Here is a 24,838-nt window from a genome sequence, read left to right on the forward strand (position 1 = left end):
TCTACAATGGAGTGGCGCAGCACAAAATGGAAAAAGAGGAGCTGAGGGATTTTTTTTACTAAGTATTAAACTTAATGTTTTGAGTAAATGACAAGTCCTCTTCAAAAGAGATTAGTTCAGCAACATAGGACACCACAAAGTCCTCAGCTTCAGCGACATGCCAGTTTCTGGGGAAGATGTATGCTCTTAAGAATTTCCCACAGATACTCCATTTCTCCCATGAAAATGACCTTCATTTATGTGTTTTTGTTGTAGGGAAATGACACTAAGGACAGGGTCTGATGTGATATCAATCAGTGTACAGCGCCGTGGAATATGTGTGTGTTACACAAGCAAGGAATAGCTAGCGCCACAGGCAGCCGTCAGTAGATATTATACTGCAGATAACGAGATAAAGCATTATGTCTCCGCACCGCCAGTCTCCCGGCTATATTACAATAATTGCTAGTCCATCCCACCGTGGCTATGCTGGAAGTGCATTACCTGTACACAGGATACATCGCTTCCTATGTGCCGTAAGTTCCTTTTTCTGAACCTGCTGCAGACGTGGCCACTACGACCATAATAATAATAATCGTCCAATATTCCATGTATTCCCACCATATCATGCTGAATATATAACTCACCCTCCATCTCCTCCTATACTGTATCCATTTCCATATTTCAGTCACATCTGTTCACTCACAAAGATTAAGTAATGAGCTGCCCACACGAGTTTTGGCTCCAGCAGAATGTTCCTGCCATGTTTACCAGTACTTCATGTACAATAATACATTTCTCTCACCTGACATCGTTCTACCTATTAATGGTAACCCTATCACTAAATTTGGGGCTACTAACAAAATCAGCAGGTCGTTACGCAGCTGTGGTTTAGCGTTCCAAACATGAACGAGTCAAAAATGTCCATTCAGGAAATAGGTATCAAAAAATGTATACATTGAAGAGGATCTGTCACTTTCTCAAATAAAAAAAAGTTAAATACCTTATAAACGTCCCTGAGTTCCCACGATTCTTCAGCTCTTTTCCGTTTTTTGCTGCGTCACTCCATTGCAGAGATATTCACGAGTTGCTTTTGGAGCGCAGTATGGGAAGTCTCTGCTTACACAACAACTAAGTCGTTCTTCAGTCTTCTCTGGGGTTGTGCGCCTTCACCTCGCCCTCCCAATCACAGCTTGGCAACATCTGACACTGCTAGACCAGCTGCCAAGCTGTGATTGGCTGCGAATGGAACGGAAGGACGAAAGCAGAGGAGATTCTGAATGTACGCCCAGTTTGTCTACAAGTATAGATTTCATAAATTGTGCTCCAAAAGCAACACGTGAATATTTCTGCAATGCAGTGAGGCAGCAGGAAACGGAAAAGAGCAGCAAAATCGGGAGAGCTCAGGGAAACTTACGGTAACTTTTTTCATTACGTGACAAGTCCTGTTTAAGAGAGATTAGTCGAAGAGCAGAATACACCACAAAGTCCTTGGCTTCATTTACAAAAAAATGCATTAAAAAAGGTTATTGCTTAAGCCAAAATCTTGTGTACATTGCAATTAAATAAATACCATTTTTCAACTTATAGATATTGGACTGTGGCCATTTTTTATTACTTGATATGCAGTCCTCCAGTGGTCGGACTCTAAGACTTGCACCTGCACTTTATTTGATTAGTGACACTTTATCTTTTTTGGAATTTTATCTTTTTGTATCTCGCTTTTGTTTTCAACTTCATTTACTGTCCCATCAGTCCTAAGTATGGGATACCATATGAAACTAAAGTTGTTTGCTGTCAAACTCCAGTAAATGTCAGGCAACTGTGCCCCCAATCTAGGACTAATGACACTACACTGGGTGTGAAAAACTGGAGCCGATTCCCAGGGTTTATCTGGGGACCCTGCCGTCTTTATGTGACAAGTAGAGGGGTCTGTGGCCTAAATTGGCTGTAAGACTCTTCTCGAAATCTCATCCAACCCTACTAGTAAACTTGTAGATTCATGTACGCGGCTCAGGAACTGCCAGTTATTGGCTATTTATTTGTCCATCACCAGTTGTGATCAGGCACAAGGTGGTAAAGCCAAACATGCCAGCTGTGCACTGGGTGCTCAGGGTTGGTATATGGCTACTCTGCATTATGCAGGGTACAGGGCCGGGCAGCCGCAGCTCTGGGGTGTGTAATACTGCCTGTGTGACCTTCTCACTTGCACGTCCCTCTCAGGTGTATGTATAAACTATGGATGAGTCTGGGCTGTTACCTTCATGTGTCATTATGTACTGGAAAACTTCTAGGTAGTCCTTTCTGTCAGTGGTATTTGGCTCTACAGCTTTCCTATGATCTACAGTGAATACTTCACCTCTTCTCGAAGCTTTGCACAGTTTTCCACATATCCTACTTTCCTATTGATATTTTCAGTTTACACAAAAACTAGTTTTACCCCAATTTCACATCAGTATGGTTCTGGGACACCACAGATCTACCTCTTCTATCTGTCTCCTAAAGGTCTTTGTATCTCTCCACTCTCCCAATGTCATAAGAGATCATAGATTCATGTCCCGCTGCCCACCTGACGATGCAGCCCACCATGATCACCTTCTCCACTAAGCAATCATTACTCATTCTACTTGTCTACACATGCGACAATATAAACCATCTAAGCTGCGGGCCTCATGTCTGATAGGAAGCATGACATATAGGCTATACCCCAATATCCTCTCCGTGCCCACCACCCCACTTGCATTTCAAGTTGAGCCCACGTGCCGCCTGTGCACCCCACAAATTCCATTAACCAATCATTTTATCACAATCACAACTCATGAACACCAGGATGTCACCAATGAGCTCTGCACCTAAATGTACACCCACCATTTACATACATCTACTGCCGATGAGTTACTTGGGCCCATTTCCACCCTCCCCATTGTCACTATTCTGCACCAGTCACAAACTCATTTTCTGGACAATATTGACGAGTTTCCCTATTGTACATCACTGTGTACCTACCCTGTGCCCACCTGATACCACTCACAGAGGACCACCCAAGCCCACTTGCGGCCATTTCACACCTTTTATCTATAAAAAGTACCAGGCCTCTGATAAAATCTTGATGAGAATAAGAACATTTAATACCTCACTATAACTGCACAGACATTGTACATATATATCGTATATACACACACTAACACACATATATACACAGAAATATACATGTGCACATATATATATATATATACACACACACACACAATTACACACACATATGTACACACTGACACACATACACATATGTACACACACACTGACATACACATATATGTACACACAATTACACACACATACATATATATATATATATATATATATATATATACTGACACACACACATATACAGTACAGACCAAAATTTTGGACACACCTCATTGAAAGATTTTTCTGTATTTTCATGACTATGAAAATTGTACATTCACACTGAAGGCATCAAAACTATGAATTAACACATGTGGAATTATATACTTAACAAAAAAGTGTGAAACAAATGAAATTATGTCTTATATTCTAGGTTCTTCAAAGTAGCCACCTTTTGCTTTGATGACTGCTTTGCACACTCTTGGCATTCTCTTGATGAGCTTCAAGAGGTAGTCACCGGAAATGGTTTTCACTTCACAGGTGTGCCCTGTCAGGTTTAATAAGTGGGATTTCTTGCCTTATAAATGCGGTTGGGACCATCAGTTGTGTTGTGCAGAAGTCTGGTGGATACACAGCTGATAGTCCTACTGAATAGACTGTTAGAATTTGTATTATGGCAAGAAAAAAGCAGCTAAGAAAAACGAGTGGCCATCATTACTTTGAGAAATGAAGGTCAGTCAGTCCGAAAAATTGGGAAAACTTTGAAAGTGTCCCCAAGTGCAGTGGCAAAAACCATCAAGCGCTACAAAGAAACTGGCTCACATGAGGACCGCCCCAGGAAAGGAAGACCAAGAGTCACCTCTGCTTCTGAGGATAAGTTTATCCGAGTCACCAGCCTCAGAAATCGCAGGTTAACAGCAGCTCAGATTAGAGACCAGGTCAATGCCACACAGAGTTCTAGCAGCAGACACATCTCTACAACAATTGTTAAGAGGAGACTTTGTGCAGCAGGCCTTCATGGTAATATAGCTGCTAGGAAACCACTGCTAAGGACAGGCAACAAGCAGAAGAGACTTGTTTGGGCTAAAGAACACAAGGAATGGACATTAGACCAGTGGAAATCTGTGCTTTGGTCTGATGAGTACAAATTTGAGATCTTTGGTTCCAACCACCATGTCTTTGTGCGACGCAGAAAAGGTGAACGGATGGACTCTACATGCCTGGTTCCCACCGTGAAGCATAGAGGAGGAGGTGTGATGGTGTGGGGGTGCTTTGCTGGTGACACTGTTGGGGATTTATTCAAAATTGAAGGCATACTGAACCAGCATGGCCACCACAGCATCTTGCAGCGGCATGCTATTCCATCCGGTTTGTGTTTAGTTGGACCATCATTTATTTTTCAACAGGACAATGACCCCAAACACATCTCCAGGCTGTGTAAGGGCTTTTTGACCAAGAAGGAGAGTGATGGGGTGCTACGCCAGATGACCTGGCCTCCACAGTCACCAGACCTGAACCCAATCGAGATCGTTTGGGGTGAGCTGGACCGCAGAGTGAAGGCAGAAGGGCCGACAAGTGCTAAGCATCTCTGGGAACTCCTTCAAGATTGTTGGAAGACCATTCCCGGTGACTACCTCTTGAAGCTCATCAAGAGAATGCCAAGAGTGTGCAATGCAGTCATCAAAGCAAAAGGTGGCTACTTTGAAGAACCTAGAATATAAGACATATTTTCAGTTGTTTCACACTTTTTTGTTAAGTATATAATTCCATATGGGTTAATTCATAGTTTTGATGCCTTCGGTGTGAATGTACAATTTTCATAGTCATGAAAATACAGAAAAATCTTTAAATGTGAAGGTGTGTCCAAACTTTTGGTCTGTACTGTATGTACACACAATTACACACACATATATATACACTGACACACAAACACATATATGTACACACAATTACACACACACACATATATATATATATACACTGACACACACATATATACACACGTACACAGACACATATATATACACACACACATATATGTACACACACACTGATACACATATATGTACACACAATTACACACAAATATATGTATACACTGACACACACACACATATATATATATACACACATACACACTGACACACATATATACACATATATATATATACACACATACACACTGACACACATATATACACACACACATATATGTACACACACTGACACACACACACATATATATATATATACACACATACACACTGACACACATATATACACACACACACACACACATATATTCACACACACACACGCTGTATATATAGTTCATGTTCAGCCCCTGCACTCTTTATTCACACCCTATGGTGCCCCTCTGTACCCACTGGTGCAGACCCACATCCCAGCCCCCCTGGGCTAATGCCACATGCCTACTTCACCTACCTGTCTGGGTGCCCCCCACACCGACACTTCTGCTCCTGCACTATAAGGTATGGGGTCACTATGGGCCAAGCTAGTCTTATGCATGGTGGTCGTGTACGCTGCTAATGTAAACAGCTGCCCAAAACCCACCTGTGCCCCCCTCCTGCTGCATTCTGTACACCAGTAACGCCCCCTCCTGTCTCCGGGACCCCACGGACCTGCCTCTGTCATCACTTACCTGTGCACTGCATTAACCCCTCCATGCCCACCTGCTCTGCCCCCACTCGTGCACCTGTGTGTGGGCAGCACGTCCCTGCTCTGCCCCCGCCTGCATGCACAGCGGTACATGGCAGCCCCCGGTCCCTGCCCCCCAGCATGCAGGGTGCCGGTACCTGTCGCTCCGGGCCCCCCTTGGCGCCCCGCTCGCAGCTGCAGCCCTCCAGCAGGTACAGGGCACACGGGCGGCCGCTGGATTCGCTCTCGAAGCAGAAGAGCAGGTTGTGCAGCAGCGAGAAGCTCCGGCTCTGCCAGCGGCTGTTGTCCGAGCTGCGCTTGCTGAGGGTCCCCCTCCGCGTCCCGTCCTTCCTCGCCAGCTGCCCCAGGTACACGGCATGAGCCTCGTTCAACCGGAGCCGCTGCATCTTGTGGCCCCCGCCCACGTTCCCCCCCTGCACCCGGGTGCCCCCTCCTCCTCACACGCTGCCCTGCTCTCCGGTACTCCCCGTACAGCCCCCGTTGTACGATCGCCGCACTCCTCCTCCTCTCAGTGCTGCACACTGGCTCCTCCCCCCCGCCCCTCACTGTCCCGGTGATCTCCGGCGGTCCCGAGTCTCCGGAGTCACGTGATGCTGCCCGATTCAGCACCGCGGACAGAGCCCAACCCAAAGCACGAGAGGCGGGGGTCTGCGGTGTACGGGGAGTCCGGGGCCCGGATAGAAGGGGGCGGGGGACAGGTGAGGAGAAGGCGACAGGGGCTGGGAGCCACCGCAGCACAGGTACTGGGGAGCTGGAAGATGGCAGCAGCACAGGGAGATGCTGGGCACAGGTGAGGGGGCACAGCAGGCAGGGCTGCAACTTCTGCCACACTGGCACAGAAATGCCCTTGGTACCGACCCTGTGGTCAACCTGCTATACTGCCATCATTCTGTCCACCATCAAAGAAGGTCCAGAGAATGACCACTACTGTACGTCAGACATCTGCCCCATGCCGGACCCCAATGGGTACTGACCACCCTACTGCATCATCACCACACGTGCCATAGCCGAATATATGAGAGGTGAACATCCTTCTGCACCCTTACCACACATGCCATAACCGAATATATAAGAGGTGACCACCCTACTGCACCAAGACCACACTTGCCACAGCCAAATATGAGAGGTGACCACCCTACTGCACCATGACCACACATGGCACAGCCGAATATATGAGAGGTGACCACCCTACTGCACCCTGGCCACACATTGCATAGCCGAATATGCGAGGTGACCACCCTACTGCACCATGACCACACATGGCACAGCCGAATATATGAGAGGTGACTACCCTACTGCACCATGACCACACATGCCACAGCCGAATATATAAGAGGTGACCACCCTACTGCACCCTGGCCACACATTGCATAGCCGAATATGCGAGGTGACCACCCTACTGCACCATGACCACACGTGGCACAGCCGAATATATGAGAGGTGACCACCCTACTGGACCACGACCACACGTGCCACAGCTGAATATATCAGAAGTGACCACCCTACTGCACCATGACCACACGTGCCACAGCTGAATATATAAGAAGTGACCACCCTACTGCACCCTGACCACACATTGCATAGCCGAATATATGAGGTGATCACACTACTGCAACAAGACCACACACGCCACAGCCAAATATGAGAGGTGACCACCCTACTGCACCATGACCACAAGTGCCACAGCCGAATATATATGAGGTGACTACCCTACTGCACCAAGACCACACATGCAACAGCCAAATATGAGAGGTGACCTCCCTACTGCATCCTGACCAAACATGCCATAGCCGAATATGAGAGGTGACCACCCTTCTGCACCATGACCACACGTGGCACAGCCGAATATATAAGAGGTGACCATTCTACTGCACCCTAACCACACGTGCCGCAGCCGAATATATGAGAGGTGACCTCCCTACTGCACCCTGACCACACTTGGCATTGCCGGATATATGAGAGGTGACCACCCTACTCCACCAAGACCACACACGCCACAGCCGAATATGAGAGGTGACCACCCTACTGCACCATGACCACACGCGCCACAGCCGAATATATAAGAGGTGACTACCCTACTGCACCAAGACCACACGTGCCACAGTCAATATATGAGAGGTGACCACTCTACTGCACCTTGACCACATGTTTCACAGACAGCCAAAAATAGAAGAGGTAACAACCTTACTGCATCATGACGACACATGCTACAGCCGAATATATGAGAAGTGACCACCCTATTGAACCATGACCACATGTGGCACAGCCCAATACATAAGAGGTGACCACCCTACTGCACCTTGACCTTAAGTGGCACAGCCCAATATATGAGAGGTGACCACCCTACTGCACTATGACCACACGTGCCACAGAGAAATATATGAGAAGTGACCACCCTACTGCACCTTGACCACACATGTCACAGACAGCCAACAACAAAAGAAGTGAAACCCCTACTACACCATGACCACAAGTGCCACTTCCAAATATATGAGAGGCAACTACCCCACTACACTATGACCACAAGTGGCACAGCCACAAATATGAGAGGCGACTACTACATTATGACCACAAGTGCCACGGCTGAAAACAGAATAAGATATAACCCTACTGCACCCTGACCACACTTGTTACCGACAGCTGAATATAGAAGAGGTGACCTCCCTACTGCACCATGACCATAAGAGTCACAGCTGAATATATGAGAGGTGATTAACCTACAGGCCATGACCACAAGTTCCACAGACGAATATAAGATGGGAGACAAATGTACTGTTCCATGACCACAATTTCCACAGTCAAACATAATAGAAGAGATGACCACCCTACTTTACCATGACCTCAAGAGTCACAGTTGCGGATTAGAGAGGAGACCACTCTCCTGCTTAATGATCAGAAGTTCCCAAGTGCGACAGCCAAACATAATATATGAGAGGTGATAACCCTACTGCACCATTATTACAGATGTCAAAAAACAAAAATAAGAGATGACCACTCTCGGCATCATGACCACAAGTACCACAGTCAAACATAATATGATAGATGACAACTCTACTTCACCCTTATCAGAAATGCCAGAACCAAATATGAGAGGTGACAACCCTACTGCATGTAGACCACAAGTGCCATAGGAGGAGATTAGAGCGGTGATCACGCTCCTGCTCCATCATCAGAAGTGCCCAAGTGCCTCGGTCAAATATAAGTACCAGTGCTGAATATGAGAGGTGACAACACTACTGCACTACAACCACAAGTGCACCAGCCCAAATATAAGAGGTGACAACCCTACTGCACCACGACCACAACTGCCTCAGCCCAATATAAGAGGTGATAACCCTACTGCACCACAGCCACAACTGCCTCAGCCCAATATAAGAGGTGACAGCCCTACTGCACTACGACCACAACTGCCTCAGCCCAATATAAGAGGTGACAACCCTACTGCACCACGACCACAAATGCCTCAGCCCAATATAAGAGGTGACAACCCTACTGCACTACGACCACAACTGCCTCAGCCCAATATAAGAGGTGACAACCCTACTGCACCATGACCACAACTGCCTCAGCACAATATATGAGGTGACAACCCTACTGCACCACGACCACAACTGCCTCAGCCCAATATAAGAGGTGACAACCCTACTGCACCATGACCACAACTGCCTCAGCCCAATATAAGAGGTGACAACCCTACTGCACCACGACCACAACTGCCTCAGCCCAATATAAGAGGTGATAACCCTACTGCACCACGACCACAACTGCCTCAGCCCAATATAAGAGGTGACAGCCCCACTGCACTACGACCACAACTGCCTCAGCCCAATATAAGAGGTGACAACCCTACTGCACCATGACCACAAATGCCTCAGCCCAATATAAGAGGTGACAACCCTACTGCACTACGACCACAACTGCCTCAGCCCAATATTAGAGGTGACAACCCTACTGCACCATGACCACAACTGCCTCAGCACGAGGTGACAACCCTACTGCACCACGACCACAACTGCCTCACCCCAATATAAGAGGTGACAACCCTACTGCACCACGACAACAACTGCCTCAGCCCAATATAAGAGGTGACAACCCTACTGCACCACGACCACAACTGCCTCAGCCCAATATAAGAGGTGACAACCCTACTGCACCACGACCACAACTGCCTCAGCCCAATATAAGAGGTGACAACCCTACTGCACCACGACCACAACTGCCTCAGCCCAATATAAGAGGTGACAACCCTACTGCACCACGACCACAACTGCCTCAGCCCAGTATAAAAGGTGACAACCCTACTGCACCACGACCACAACTGCCTCAGCCCAATATAAGAGGTGACAACCCTACTGCACTACGACCACAAAATAATATTAGAAGTGATAGCCTGCACGGGTTTACTAAGGACAGAGTCGGTAAAACTAACCTGATAGGTTTTATGAAGATCTAAGTAGACACCTGGACAAAGGAGTGGCTTTGGATATAAATTTTTGGGATATATGACGCTGTCCCATATAGATACCTGGTGTTTAAAATAAGGTCTATAGGTTTAGAAAGTAAGGTTTGTAATTAGGTTGTGATGAATGACTGCTACTCTGTAGGTTTATCAACAAATTGCCCAAAATGGCAAATATTCCCCGTCTATATCAGATATATTAAAACATGACTTTTATTTAGTTAAACGTAAAAGGTCTATAAAGTTTAAAAATTGTGATTCTGTATTAATTATGTATATACTCGGATCACTAAATTAGTAGATTGTATCTTATCTGCCAGTTATTACTAATATACACTGGTACTAGGCTATGTTTCCCATCACTGCTGCAGTCCAGGGTGTATTTCAAAAACCTGACCTGCACATCCAAACATAGACTAAGTGTGAACAGGTGCTGAACCTAGAGTCGCCAACTCGTATATAGTTAAGTAAATAAGGCAGCACACTGCAGCGCTAGAACATGCAAACTTGAAATACGAAATTTGAACTGCAAATTTGAAGTTCTCAGCGAGGTAAGGCAAGTTTAGGACCTGGTATAAGAGAGATGCCGTAAAGGGGCTACCAGGTACACATAAAATTGGCCATTTGTATGCGCTAAACGCTCTCATTTTTCATATTTCTAGTGCAGTAATGCAGTTCAAATTTCGTATTTCAAGTTTGCATGTTCTAGCGCTGCAGTGTGCTGCCTTATTTACTTAAGCAGTCCAGGGTGTGACAGAAACTTATCAGAAATTATATTATCAATCATATATATACAGTAGGATTTCACTAAAGCAGCTAAAATTATTCTATAGCATTATACAATCAAACCATAGACTGCAGCCGTGGTGGCTGAGATAAATAGAAGAAAGCCTACAAAAAAGAAGGAAATACCAATAATGAGCAAACAGTAAATCCGAAATACCAAACATTGAAGTTACAACCCAAAAGAGTATTTAGAGATAGAGTCAATCTGATGAAGAAAACACTTTATTAGAGAAGTAAATCACCTTAAAAAAACACCAAACAGGGACATATTAAAATATTACAAAACAGCTCAAGAGGGGGAGGGGTATGCCCACAAAACTATTTAGGGATCCTTCCAATAGATTCATCTGCAAACCGTGCAGGTATAGAAGAAATAAGGTTTTCGGCATATACAATATATGTACAGTATTGAGAACTATTCCAATAAGTTGCTATATTAACATCAATCGCCAATATCTACTTTATGAATTGAAATAATGTAAATAAATAATAAGACATTTACCAGTCACCAATGTACAAATATGGATATTGGAAAAATTCAGTAGTATGGAAAACCAAATGCAAGTGCTATAATGTAATCCACATATTTTCAAAGTGCAAGTGCCATGGATAAATTCATAACAATTTTTAAATGTGTGAGCACATGATTGAAAGACATATGAGTTAATAATATGAAAGATTTATGAAGACATATCCTAAGAATTCAAAAAAGTTTGTTTTAAAGGGAACCTGTCACCCCCCCCCCCCTCTCCCCCGGCGTTTCTAACTAAAAGAGCCATCTTGTGCAGCATTAATTAATGCTGCATTCTGACAAGATGGCTCTTTTAGTTATTGTTCATTGCACTGCAGAAATAATCACTTTTGAATTTGGTCCCTCATGTTATGAACAGGTGATTCAGAACCACAATGGACCTGGTAGTTACGAGCACAGAAAATGACCTGATAGTTGCTAATCACATAGGACGAGCTCTGAGACGTGGGAACTCTGCTGACCACAATCCCTAATCCTATCACACCACACTAGAGGTAGCCGTGGAGCGCTCCTGACCAGACCTAGGCGCCTCGGGCACAGCCTGAGGAACTAGCTAGCCCTGAAGATAGAAAAATAAGCCTACCTTGCCTCAGAGAAATTCCCCAAAGGAAAAGGCAGCCCCCCACATATAATGACTGTGAGCAAAGATGAAAACACAAACACAGAGATGAAATAGATTTTAGCAAAGTGAGGCCCGACTTACTAAATAGACCGAGGATAGGAAAGATAGCTTTGCGGTCAGCACAAAAACCTACAAACAACCACGCAGAGGGCGCAAAAAGACCCTCCGCACCGACTAACGGTACGGAGGTGCTTCCTCTGCGTCCCAGAGCTTCCAGCAAGCAAGACAAACCAATATAGCAAGCTGGACAGAAAAAATAGCAAACAAAAGTAACACAAGCAGAACTTAGCTTATACAGGGCAGACAGGCCACAAGAACGATCCAGGAGAGAGCAAGCCCAATACTGGAACATTGACTGGAGGCCAGGAACAAAGAAGTAGGTGGAGTTAAATAGAGCAGCACCTAATGACTTAACCTCGTCACCTGAGGAAGGAAACTCAGAAGCCGCAGCCCCACTCACATCCACCAAAGGAAGCTCATGGACAGAACCAGCCGAAGTACCACTCATGACCACAGGAGGGAGCTTGACCACAGAATTCACAACAGTACCCCCCCCTTGAGGAGGGGTCACCGAACCCTCACCAGAGCCCCCAGGCCGACCAGGATGAGCCAAATGAAAGGCACGAACCAGATCGGCAGCATGAACATCAGAGGCAAAGACCCAGGAATTATCTTCCTGACCATAACCCTTCCACTTAACCAGGTACTGGAGTTTCCGTCTCGAAATACGAGAATCCAAAATCTTCTCCACTATATACTCCAACTCCCCTTCAACCAAAACCGGGACAGGAGGATCAACGGATGGAACCACAGGTGCCACGTATCTCCGCAACAATGACCTATGGAATACATTATGGATGGAAAAAGAAGCTGGAAGGGTCAAACGAAAAGACACAGGATTAAGAACCTCAGAAATCCTATACGGACCAATGAAACGAGGCTTAAACTTAGGAGAGGAAACTTTCATAGGAATATAACGAGACGACAACCAAACCAAATCCCCAACACGAAGTCGGGGACCCACACAGCGCCTGCGGTTAGCGAAACGTTGAGCCTTCTCCTGGGACAATGTCAAATTGTCCACTACATGAGTCCAAATCTGCTGCAACCTATCCACCACAGTATCCACACCAGGACAGTCCGAAGACTCAACCTGCCCTGAAGAGAAACGAGGATGGAAACCAGAATTGCAGAAAAACGGCTAAACCAAAGTAGCCGAGCTGGCCCGATTATTAAGGGCGAACTCAGCCAAAGGCAAAAAGGACACCCAATCATCCTGATCAGCAGAAACAAAACATCTCAGATATGTTTCCAAGGTCTGATTGGTTCGTTCAGTTTGGCCATTTGTCTGAGGATGGAAAGCCGAGGAAAAAGACAAATCAATGCCCATCCTAGCACAAAAGGCTCGCCAAAACCTCGAAACAAACTGGGAACCTCTGTCAGAAACGATGTTCTCCGGAATGCCATGTAAACGAACCACATGCTGGAAAAACAATGGCACCAAATCAGAGGAGGAGGGCAATTTAGACAAGGGTACCAAATGGACCATCTTAGAGAAGCGATCACAAACCACCCAAATGACCGACATCTTTTGAGAGATGAGGAGATCCGAAATAAAATCCATAGAGATATGTGTCCAGGGCCTCTTCGGGACCGGCAAGGGCAAAAGCAACCCACTGGCACGAGAACAGCAGGGCTTAGCCCGAGCACAAATCCCACAGGACTGCACAAACGAGCGCACATCCTGCGACAGAGACGGCCACCAAAAGGATCTAGCCACCAAATCTCTGGTACCAAAGATTCGAGGATGACCAGCCAACACCAAACAATGAACCTCAGAGATAACTCTACTCGTCCATCTATCCGGGACAAACAGTTTCTCCGTCGGGCAACGGTCAGGTCTATTAGCCTGAAATTTTTGCAACACCCGCCGCAAATCAGGGGAGATGGCAGACAAAATTACCCCCTCTTTGAGAATACCCGCCGGCTCAGGCAAACCCGGAGAGTCGGGCACAAAACTCCTAGACAGGGCATCCGCCTTCACATTCTTAGAGCCCGGAAGGTACGAAACCACAAAGTCAAAACGGGAGAAAAACAGCGACCAACGAGCCTGTCTAGGATTCAACCGCTTGGCAGACTCGAGATAAGTCAAGTTCTTGTGATCAGTCAAGACCACCACGCGATGCTTAGCTCCTTCAAGCCAATGACGCCACTCCTCGAATGCCCACTTCATGGCCAGCAACTCTCGATTGCCAACATCATAATTACGCTCAGCAGGCGAAAACTTCCTGGAAAAGAAGGCACATGGTTTCATCACCGAGCCATCAGAACTTCTTTGCGACAAAACAGCCCCTGCTCCAATCTCAGAAGCATCAACCTCGACCTGGAACGGGAGCGAAATATCTGGCTGGCACAACACAGGGCCAGAAGAAAAACGACGCTTCAACTCCTGAAAAGCTTCCACAGCAGCAGAAGACCAATTGACCACATCAGCACCCTTCTTGGTTAAATCAGTCAACGGTTTAGCAATACTAGAAAAATTATTGATGAAGCGACGATAAAAATTAGCAAAGCCCAGGAACTTTTGCAGACTCTTCAGAGATGTCGGCTGAGTCCAATCATAAATGGCCTGAACTTTGACAGGGTCCATCTCGATAGTAGAAGGGGAAAAAATGAAACTCAAAAATGAAACCTTCTGAACACCAAAGAGACACTTTGACCCCTTCACAAACAAAGAATTCGCACGCAGGACCTGGAACACCATTCTAACCTGCTTCACGTGCGACTCCCAATCATCCAAGAAGACCAAAATATCATCCAAGTACACAATCAGGAATTTATCCAGGTACTCTCGGAAGATGTCATGCATAAAGGACTGAAATACAGATGGAGCATTGGAAAGCCCGAATGGCATAACCAGGTACTCAAAATGGCCCTCGGGCGTATTAAATGCTGTTTTCCATTCATCGCCCTGTTTAATACGCACAAGATTATATGCACCACGAAGATCTATCTTGGTGAACCAACTAGCCCCCTTAATCCGAGCAAACAAATCAGACAGCAGCGGCAAGGGATACTGAAATTTGACTGTGATTTTATTTAGAAGGCGGTAATCAATACAAGGTCTCAACGAGCCATCCTTCTTGGCCACAAAAAAGAACCCTGCCCCCAATGGCGACGACGAGGGGCGAATATGACCCTTCTCCAAGGATTCCTTTACGTAACTCCGCATAGCGGCGTGCTCAGGTACAAACAAATTAAACTGTCGACCTTTAGGAAACTTACTACCAGGAATCAAATCGATAGCACAATCGCAATCCCTATGCGGAGGTAGGGCACTGGACTTGGGCTCATCAAATACATCCCGGTAATCTGACAAGAACTCTGGGACCTCAGAAGGGGTGGATGATGAAATAGACAGAAATGGAACATTACCATGTACCCCCTGACAACCCCAGCCGGACACAGACATTGATCTCCAATGTAATACTGGGTTATGGACTTGTAGCCATGGCAACCCCAACACGACCACATCATGCAGATTCTGCAACACCAAAAAGCGAATATCCTCCTGATGCGCAGGAGCCATGCACATGGTCAGTTGGGTCCAATACTGAGGCTTATTCTTGGCCAAAGGCATAGCATCAATTCCTCTCAATGGAATAGGATGCTGCAAAGGCTCCAAGAAAACCCCACAGCGCCTAGCAAACTCCAAGTCCATCAAATTCAGGGCAGCGCCTGAATCCACAAATGCCATGACAGAAAAGGATGACAAAGAGCAGATCAAAGTAACGGACAAAAGAAATTTCGACTGTACCGTACCAATGGTGGCAGACCTAGCGAAACGCCTAATGCGCTTAGGACAATCGGAGATAGCATGAGTGGAATCACCACAGTAAAAACAAAGCCCATTCCGTCGTCTGTGTTCTTGCCATTCAGCTCTGGTCAAAGTCCTATTACATTGCATAGGCTCAGGTTTATGCTCAGATAATACCGCCAAATGGTGCACAGTTTTACGCTCACGTAAGCGTCCATCGATCTGAATGGCCAAAGACATAGACTCATTCAGACCAGCAGGCATAGGAAATCCCACCATGACATCCTTAAGGGCTTCAGAGAGACCCTTTCTGAAAATTGCTGCCAGAGCACATTCATTCCATTGAGTGAGCACAGACCACTTCCTAAATTTCTGACAATATATCTCTACCTCATCCTGACCCTGACACAGAGCCAGCAAGATTTTCTCTGCCTGATCCACTGAATTAGGTTCATCATAAAGCAACCAGAGCGCCAGAAAAAACGCATCAATATCACATAATGCAGGATCTCCTGGCGCAAGGGAAAATGCCCAGTCTTGATGGTCGCCACGTAATAAAGAAATAATGATCTTTACTTGTTGAACTGGGTCACCAGAGGAGCGGGGTTTCAAAGCCAGAAATAGTTTACAATTATTTTTGAAATTCAGAAACTTAGCTCTATCTCCAGAAAATAACTCAGGAATAGGAATTTTAGGTTCTAACATAGGATTCTGAACCACGAAATCTTGAATGTTCTGTACACTTATAGCGAGATTATCCATCAAAGAGGACAGACCTTGAATGTCCATGTCTACACCTGTGTTCTGAACCACCCTGATGTAAAGGGGAAAAGAAAGACAAAACACAGTGCAAAGAAAAAAAAATGGTCTCAGAACTTCTCTTTTCCCTCTATTGAGAAGCATTAGTACTTTGGGCCTCCAGTACTGTTATGAACAGGTGATTCAGAACCACAATGGACCTGGTGGTTACGAGCACAGAAAATGACCTGATAGTTGCTAATCACATAGGACGAGCTCTGAGACGTGGAAACTCTGCTGACCGCAATCCCTAATCCTATCACACCACACTAGAGGTAGCCGTGGAGCGCTCCTGACCAGACCTAGGCGCCTCGGGCACAGCCTGAGAAACTAGCTAGCCCTGAAGATAGAAAAATAAGCCTACCTTGCCTCAGAGAAATTCCCCAAAGGAAAAGGCAGCCCCCCACATATAATGACTGTGAGCAAAGATGAAAACACAAACACAGAGATGAAATAGATTTTAGCAAAGTGAGGCCCGACTTACTAAATAGACCGAGGATAGGAAAGATAGCTTTGCGGTCAGCACAAAAACCTACAAACAACCACGCAGAGGGCGCAAAAAGACCCTCCGCACCGACTAACGGTACGGAGGTGCTTCCTCTGCGTCCCAGAGCTTCCAGCAAGCAAGACAAACCAATATAGCAAGCTGGACAGAAAAAATAGCAAACAAAAGTAACACAAGCAGAACTTAGCTTATACAGGGCAGACAGGCCACAAGAACGATCCAGGAGAGAGCAAGACCAATACTGGAACATTGACTGGAGGCCAGGAACAAAGAAGTAGGTGGAGTTAAATAGAGCAGCACCTAACGACTTAACCTCGTCACCTGAGGAAGGAAACTCAGAAGCCGCAGCCCCACTCACATCCACCAAAGGAAGCTATGGACAGAACCAGCCGAAGTACCACTCATGACCACAGGAGGGAGCTTGACCACAGAATTCACAACACTCATAGCTGTGAAATCACCAGGGAGGCAGGTCATTCCCCCCTCATCCATATGCTTCCCAGCCGTCACTCTGCGAGAAGGGCGCTGCCTCCTTGGCATTATTCAGTTGTCCAGGCACCTGCGCGGTCATATTCTGCCTTGAGCATGCGCAGTCCGCGCTGCCCGACAACTGACATCACTTGATTTTTACTGCGCCTGCGTGCACCCGCGGGATCTCGGGCCTGGGGGGGTGACAGGTTCCCTTTAAATATATAAACACATGATTGAAGGGTACAAGAATCAGTGAACACATGATTGGGAGGTCCAAAATCAATCACATAATGGATCATGTAGGGACATACCACAACCCCCTCACACCAATCCAATGCCGTTTCGCTTCTGCTTCATCAGGGACTGTAGTGACTAGGATAGCCTAGTACCAATCTATGTTGGTAATAACTCACAATAGATAGAATCTACTAAATTAGTGATCCGAGTATATACATAATCAATACAGGATCACTTTAGAGAATTTTAAATCTTTATAGACCTTTTGCGTTTATCTAAATAAAAATCATGTTTCATACCTCTGTTATAGATAGGGTTTATTTGCCCTTTGGGGCAATTTGTTGATTAAAGAATTTTCATCCCTAGAGGGCTGTTCAAACCTTTTAGTTAATTGATTTTTGCTACTCTGTATGGTCTTTGGTTATAGGTAGAATACATTAAAGTTCAGATCAGGGTCCACAAATATTCAACTGACTTTATTAATGATTGAAAAGAAAGGATTAATGATGTTGCTATTATTGCAAATGACACCAAACTAAGTAGTAATAGTGAAGTCTTTTTGAAGATATTCATAAGTTTTGGTATCCACTTGGCAGATGAACTTCAATGTGGGTAAATGTAAAGTTATATATCTGGGTACTAATTATATGCTGGCATAACTTGTGCTAGTGGGGAACAACTAGGAGAGTCACTTGTAGAGAAGGATCTGGGTGTAGATTACCGAATAAATATCAACATGCAATGTCAATCAGCAGCTTCAAAGGCCAACAGGATATTGTCATGTATTAAAAGCCTGGACTCGCAAGATAGGGTCTTAATACTACCATTTTACAAAGAATTAGTGCAACCTCATCTAGAATATAAAGTTTTGTTTTGTTCACCAGGTCATAAAAGCGATGCTCTGGAGTTAGAAAAAGTACAAGGAAAAGTAACAAAACTGATAAGCTGCATGGAGTTTCTTAGTTATGAAGAAATATTAAAAGAATTAGATTTATTTAGTCTTGAGAAGAGATGGCTAAGAGGCGACATGATGTACAAGAGGCGATGTACAAGTACATAGATGGCCCATACATAAAGTCTAGATATAACGCGGCTCTGTCCGTATTTGTCTGGCAGCGCTAAATAGGGCTTACTAGGACAGGATTTGCGCTAGCTAATCAGACTATTGGGTGCTAGGGGAGCCCTGACCTTCAGCCTTTATCCCGTGTACAGGCATGTGGACTTACACAGGGATCCCAAGTTTAATCCTCCTTGGCTGGTGGAGCTGGCTGGTAGGAATCTTTTGGTAGCAGGTTCAAAACCACAAGTTACTGATATAGACAGAATTGTGCCCCAGAAGAATGGTCAGTAAAGAGGCTGAGGTTTGAAACAGGCATATACACTACAAGCGCTGGAGCTGAGAACATCAGGAGGTAACCTGAGCTAGTATAAACTATAACTGCCAGCCAAGGACTGACTCATGGAGGTTTAAAGGAAGGAGTCTTGTCCATGGATCCAGCAGAAAATGATTTATCTAAGGGTACCGTCACATAGTGGCACTTTGATCGCTAGGACGGCACGATCCGTGACGTTCCAGCGATATCCTTACGATCTAGCTGTGTCTGACACGCTACTGCGATCAGGGACCCCGCTGAGAATCGTACGTCGTAGCAGATCATTTGATACTTTCTTTCGTCGCTGGATCTCCCGCTGACATCGCTGAATCGGCGTGTGTGACGCCGATTCAGCGATGTCTTCACTGGTAACCAGGGTAAACATCGAGTTACTAAGTACAGGGCCGCGCTTAGTAACCCGATGTTTACCCTGGTTACCAGCGTAAACGTAAAAAAAATAAACACTACATACTTACCTTCCGTGTCTGTCCTCCGGCGCTGTGCTTCTCTGTACTGGCTGTGAGCGCCGGCCAGCCGGAAAGCACAGCGGTGACGTCACCGCTCTGCTTTACGGCTGACCGGCACTGACAGTGCAGAGGAAAGCACAGCGCCGGGGACAGACACGGAAGGTAAGTATGTAGTGTTTATTTTTTTTACGTTTACGCTGGTAACCAGGGTAAACATCGGGTTACTAAGCGCGGCCCTGTGCTTAGTAACCCGATGTTTACCCTGGTTACCAGGGGACTTCGGGATCGTTGGTCGCTGGAAAGCGGTCTGTGTGACAGCTCTCCAGCGACCACACAGCGACGCTGCAGCGATCGACATCGTTGTCGTATCGCTGCAGCGTCGTTTCAGTGTGACGGTACCCTAAGACTATTGAGCTTACTTAAAGAGAAACAGTACAACTAACTGGAATGACACATACCAGCAGTACCATGGTCCAACAGAAACATGCCTGCGCTGCCCTGTAGCATGCGCGGTGCCAGTGCCATGCCAACCAGCGACAGGGGCACACATGGCAGGAGTGTGCCCAAACATAGATGTTAGAATAGATCATTTCTTGAAAACTCCCTAAAATACATAGGAGACATCATCTTTACCACGAGAACTATTATTCTGTGGAATGGTCTACCTCAGGAGCTGGTCCCAGTGAGTTTAAAATATATATATATTTTATGCTTTTTTAGAAGAAAATAACAAACATGCTTATGTAAATGTGTAAAGTTATTGTGCTGAATGTTTGGTCCAGAGGATCAAGATGGGAAAAACCTGCTCTTTACGGCAGACTGGATCAAACCTTATGGATGCACCTAATTCCCATTATCCTTTCCCATTCTTCAATTGAACTTGATGGACATGTGTCTTCTGTCTACTGTACTAACTATGTAACTACATAACGTGAGTGCTGACAACCCTACTGCAGAACATAATGTATACAATGAGCAGAAAACCAAGATAACAGCCTAGGATGGACATTGTAAAGAGAAGGGCTAAACCGGGATAACCTAGACTAGACTTTCTGACATTTGGTGCTATAATGGGGTTTTTGTAATGTGTGATGGTAATATCCATTCTTGCTACTTTTGCTGCTATCTCGGTTTCCTGTAATTTGCTGGTGAGTGCCCATCACATTTTGCTATTTCATATGCACCTGGTTTAGGTGATACCTGACAGAGGCACGTTCACTAGAATTCATGTGGTTTGAACTATTACACCAAATTTCACTTTCCATAACAACTTATGGATGATGACTAGTCAATGGCACTATGGGTAAAAATATATGGCACTATTGGTAAAAATATAAGGTCACACAATGCAACGGTCTAGAAAGCTGTTTAATCAGTCATGAGCTGTGAAACATTTTAGTTCCAGATATTGTATGGCACACATTTTCTATAGCTTGAGATTTCATGTGGAAGCCTGGATGGTTTAGAAGAGAAAGGGCCCCATATAATAGACAGCGGTCGACCTAACCATGGTTCAACTGATCTTTCAGCCAGCAGATATTTTGCCCAACTCCTCCATACATAGGAATTCACTGCTGAGCTCTCCTGTGTTATGTCCTGCAGAATCAGCAGACATGCAGCAGCTATCTAATAGTCTTTCAACAAGATTTCACACCCTAGACTATTTATATGTCCATGTAGCTCTTCCAAACACAGGTCCAGCTGTGCACCATTATTGAGAAAACAACATATGAATTGATATGCAAATAGCTATGGTAGATCCGAGGCCTCTGTCACTGGAGCTACATTCCCCGCCCAGCACCGCTTCCTCCTACTTGACTGATAGTGTCTATGCTGTGTGACTTCAAGCAAAGGAGTCTTAATTCAACCAGGAAGAAGCGGCTCTGGGCGGGGAATAGAGTTGGAGTGACAGAGGCTTCAGAACTACCATAGCCATTTGAACATCAGTTCAAACTCTGATTTTTCAGTATCGGAGGAACGGATTGGCCATGTAAAGAAATGACTGTACTTGTATTTGAAAGAGCTACATGCACATATACTCTTTAATCTCTTGCCAGCTGTAAGGAGTTGTCTCAAAAATATCCTAACCTATTTGCTCCTATGGAGAGAAGCTAATTATGAGTGTATTTTGCTCTAGGCAACCTGGACTGTCCTTTTATTACATGGTCCGCCGTATACAGTATCTAGTTGACCAGTTAGGCCGGCTTCACACTTGCGAGTTTTACGGACGTAAGAGCGCAGAAACTACGTCCGTAAAACTCGCAAAAAATACGGCACAATTATTCTCTATGCCCCTGCTCCTATCTGCCGTATTTTACTGATCAGTATTATACGGCTTTCTACGGCCGTACAAAATCGCAGCATGCTGCGTTTGTCACCGTACTGCGCGAGAAATACGCCAATGAAAGTCTATGGAAGCGTGAAAAATACGGATTTCACACGGACAAGCAGTGTGACTTGCGAGAAATACGCAGCGGTGTTAGCGAGAAAAGCTGGTAATTCAGTGCGGTGTACAGTAAAATCACACTGACAGCTTACAGTAGAATAGGTAGAATAAATGTGTACACATAGAATAGGTATATATATATATATATATATGTCAGTGAGACACATATATGTATATACTGTATATTAATATTTTTTCCAGCGCTATACAGCTTGAAAGCCGGTAATTCAATTACCGGCTTTTTCTTTCTCCTTCCTAAAACCCGACATGATTTGAGACATGGTTTACATACAGTAAACCATGTCTTCTCTCCATTTTTTTTGCAGATTCCACACTACTAATGTCAGTAGTGTGGAATCTGCAAAAAAAATGGAGAGAAGACATGGTTTACTGTATGTAAACCATGTCTCAAATCATGTCGGGTTTTAGGAAGGAGAAAGAAAAAGCCGGTAATTGAATTACCGGCTTTCAAGCTGTATAGCGCTGGAAAAAATATTAATATATATACATATATGTGTCTAATGATATATATATATATATATATATATATATAGACAGTATATATATATATTTTTTTCTTTTTGGGACACATGGATCATTTCTATAGCGGTATGTTGGTTTTGCAAGCCTGCGAGAAAACCACGCAGTACGGATGCCATACGGATTACATACGGAAGATGCCATGCGCAAAAAACGCTGACACACCCTGCCTACGGAGGAGCTACGGACCACTATTTTCGGGACATTTCAGCGTATTACGGCCGTAATATACGGACCGTATTTTCATACGCTGAGTGTGAAGCCGGCCTTACACTTTTACTTTATTATTTATAGCTAACCAAACTCTGTAGTAATATGGAGTCTAGTCATATGCAGTCATGGCCAAAAGTGTTAGCACCATTGAAGTATTTCTCTCAGAAAATTATTGCAGTTAGACATGCTTTGTTATACACATGTTTATTTCCTTTGTGTGTATTGGAACAATTAAAAAAAACATAAAAAAAGGCAAATTGGACATAAATTCACACAAAACCGTCAAAATGGATCGGAAATTTTTTTTTTTAATATTTGGTTGCACACCCTTTGGAATTACTGTATTTTTCAGATTATAATATGCATTTCCTCCAAAAGAAATTGGGTAGGAAAAAGTGAATTTGTCTTATATTCTGAATGTTGCTTGCCAGGGGTAGTGAAGCGGCTGCGGCAGAGCGGGGTCACAGGACGCAGGGTTGCTGATGCAGGAGGCCGGCGGCGGTGGGAGTGGGGCGAAGCTGTGGGCCCCGGGCTAGGAGTAGGGGTATCCCAACTGCAAGGCCTAGGTTGTCAGAAAACATCGACGTTGACCAGAGTCCCTGCAGTTTCTCATTAATTTCCCTGCTGTGGGCTTTGAGAAAATGGCCACCGGAGGCAACACATGCGAAGATTGAGATCTCATCTCCTGAGATCTCCTCAGCCGAGATCTTAATCTGCACATGTGCTGCCTCCAGCGGCCATTTTCCAGAAGCCCACCACAGGGAAATCAATGGAAAAGTACGGGGACTCCGCTCAACACCAACATTTTCTGACAGCCCAGGGCCCGCAGCATCGGGACACCCCCTCCTCCAATCCCAAGGCCTACAGCATCGCCCCACTCCTGCTGCCGCCAGCTTCATTCAGCAGTGACTCTGCTTCCTGTAACCCCGCTCTACCGCAACCGCCACCCTCCCCATAAGCTCCTGTTAAATCGGTGTTAGGGCTAGCAAAATGAACCAAATTATAAGAGAGATGGTATAAGGTACGTTCGCAGCCCGGGGTCCACCGTGCAGAGATGGAACCTGCTGCTGAGTAATGACGGACTATATGGTGGTACAATGTGGATACACACACGGGTTAACTTCACCTTGTGTGAAGGAGGCAAACCCTGTTGCGTCACAGGGTCGCGGTACTGCACCAAGAGCGCAAGCAAGGAGTCTCCGGACTCTATCCCAAGACACAGCGTTAGAGTACGTTCAGACCACTTGCACTTGACACCGCAACTGGGGTGTCAAAGTAAAAGAAAATATAACTTGAAGCACAAGAGTGCGTGCTGTGCCACTTTGGCGGACGCCACTAACCACCCAGACTTGGGATAGGAAAGCGCTCTATAAGCGCATGGTGCCGCACTGTCGGTTACAGCAATAGACACTGTATCGTGTGTCTTTATGTTGACAGCTTAGTCGGGCGCTAGACAGCAAGCATCCACCTTTTGTGAACAGTCATACACGAGGGAGGGGATTTTAAAGAAGTTCTTGCACTCATCAACACACACACGATTCCAAATGTACACTAGCGCATGGCCGTGCAGCCATGCGAACCTTTTATAGCTGCAGCAAGAACAGGACCTTCCCAGAAGGACCAATGGGAGTCAGCCACAGAAGAAAAACACCTTCAGGACCAATGGGAATTGCTGCAGTATCTAAGCATGTGACCCTTGATCTCTAATGAGAGATCTTGCCCTGGGAATGCTCAGAAAGGGAAGAGCAGGACTTAGTCCCAAACACGTCTGCTCGCTGCTGCCCA

At 45.4% G+C, this 24,838-nt stretch overlaps 1 protein-coding gene across 2 annotated transcripts in view; it reads right to left on the minus strand.

The window, feature by feature from the left end:
* RASGRF1 (Ras protein specific guanine nucleotide releasing factor 1) overlaps positions 1-6,331 on the minus strand; it is a 109,005-nt gene extending 102,674 nt beyond the window's left edge. For both annotated transcript variants that reach the window (XM_069766478.1, XM_069766477.1), the window contains exon 1: positions 5,925-6,331. In XM_069766478.1, the coding sequence (XP_069622579.1) occupies positions 5,925-6,173 (249 nt within the window). In that variant the 5' untranslated portion in view covers positions 6,174-6,331. The remainder of the gene's footprint in view (positions 1-5,924) is intronic.
* Between the last annotated feature and the right edge of the window lie 18,507 nt (positions 6,332-24,838).

The sequence above is a fragment of the Ranitomeya imitator genome, chromosome 4, assembly GCF_032444005.1.
Source record: "Ranitomeya imitator isolate aRanImi1 chromosome 4, aRanImi1.pri, whole genome shotgun sequence".
Lineage (NCBI taxonomy): Eukaryota > Metazoa > Chordata > Amphibia > Anura > Dendrobatidae > Ranitomeya > Ranitomeya imitator.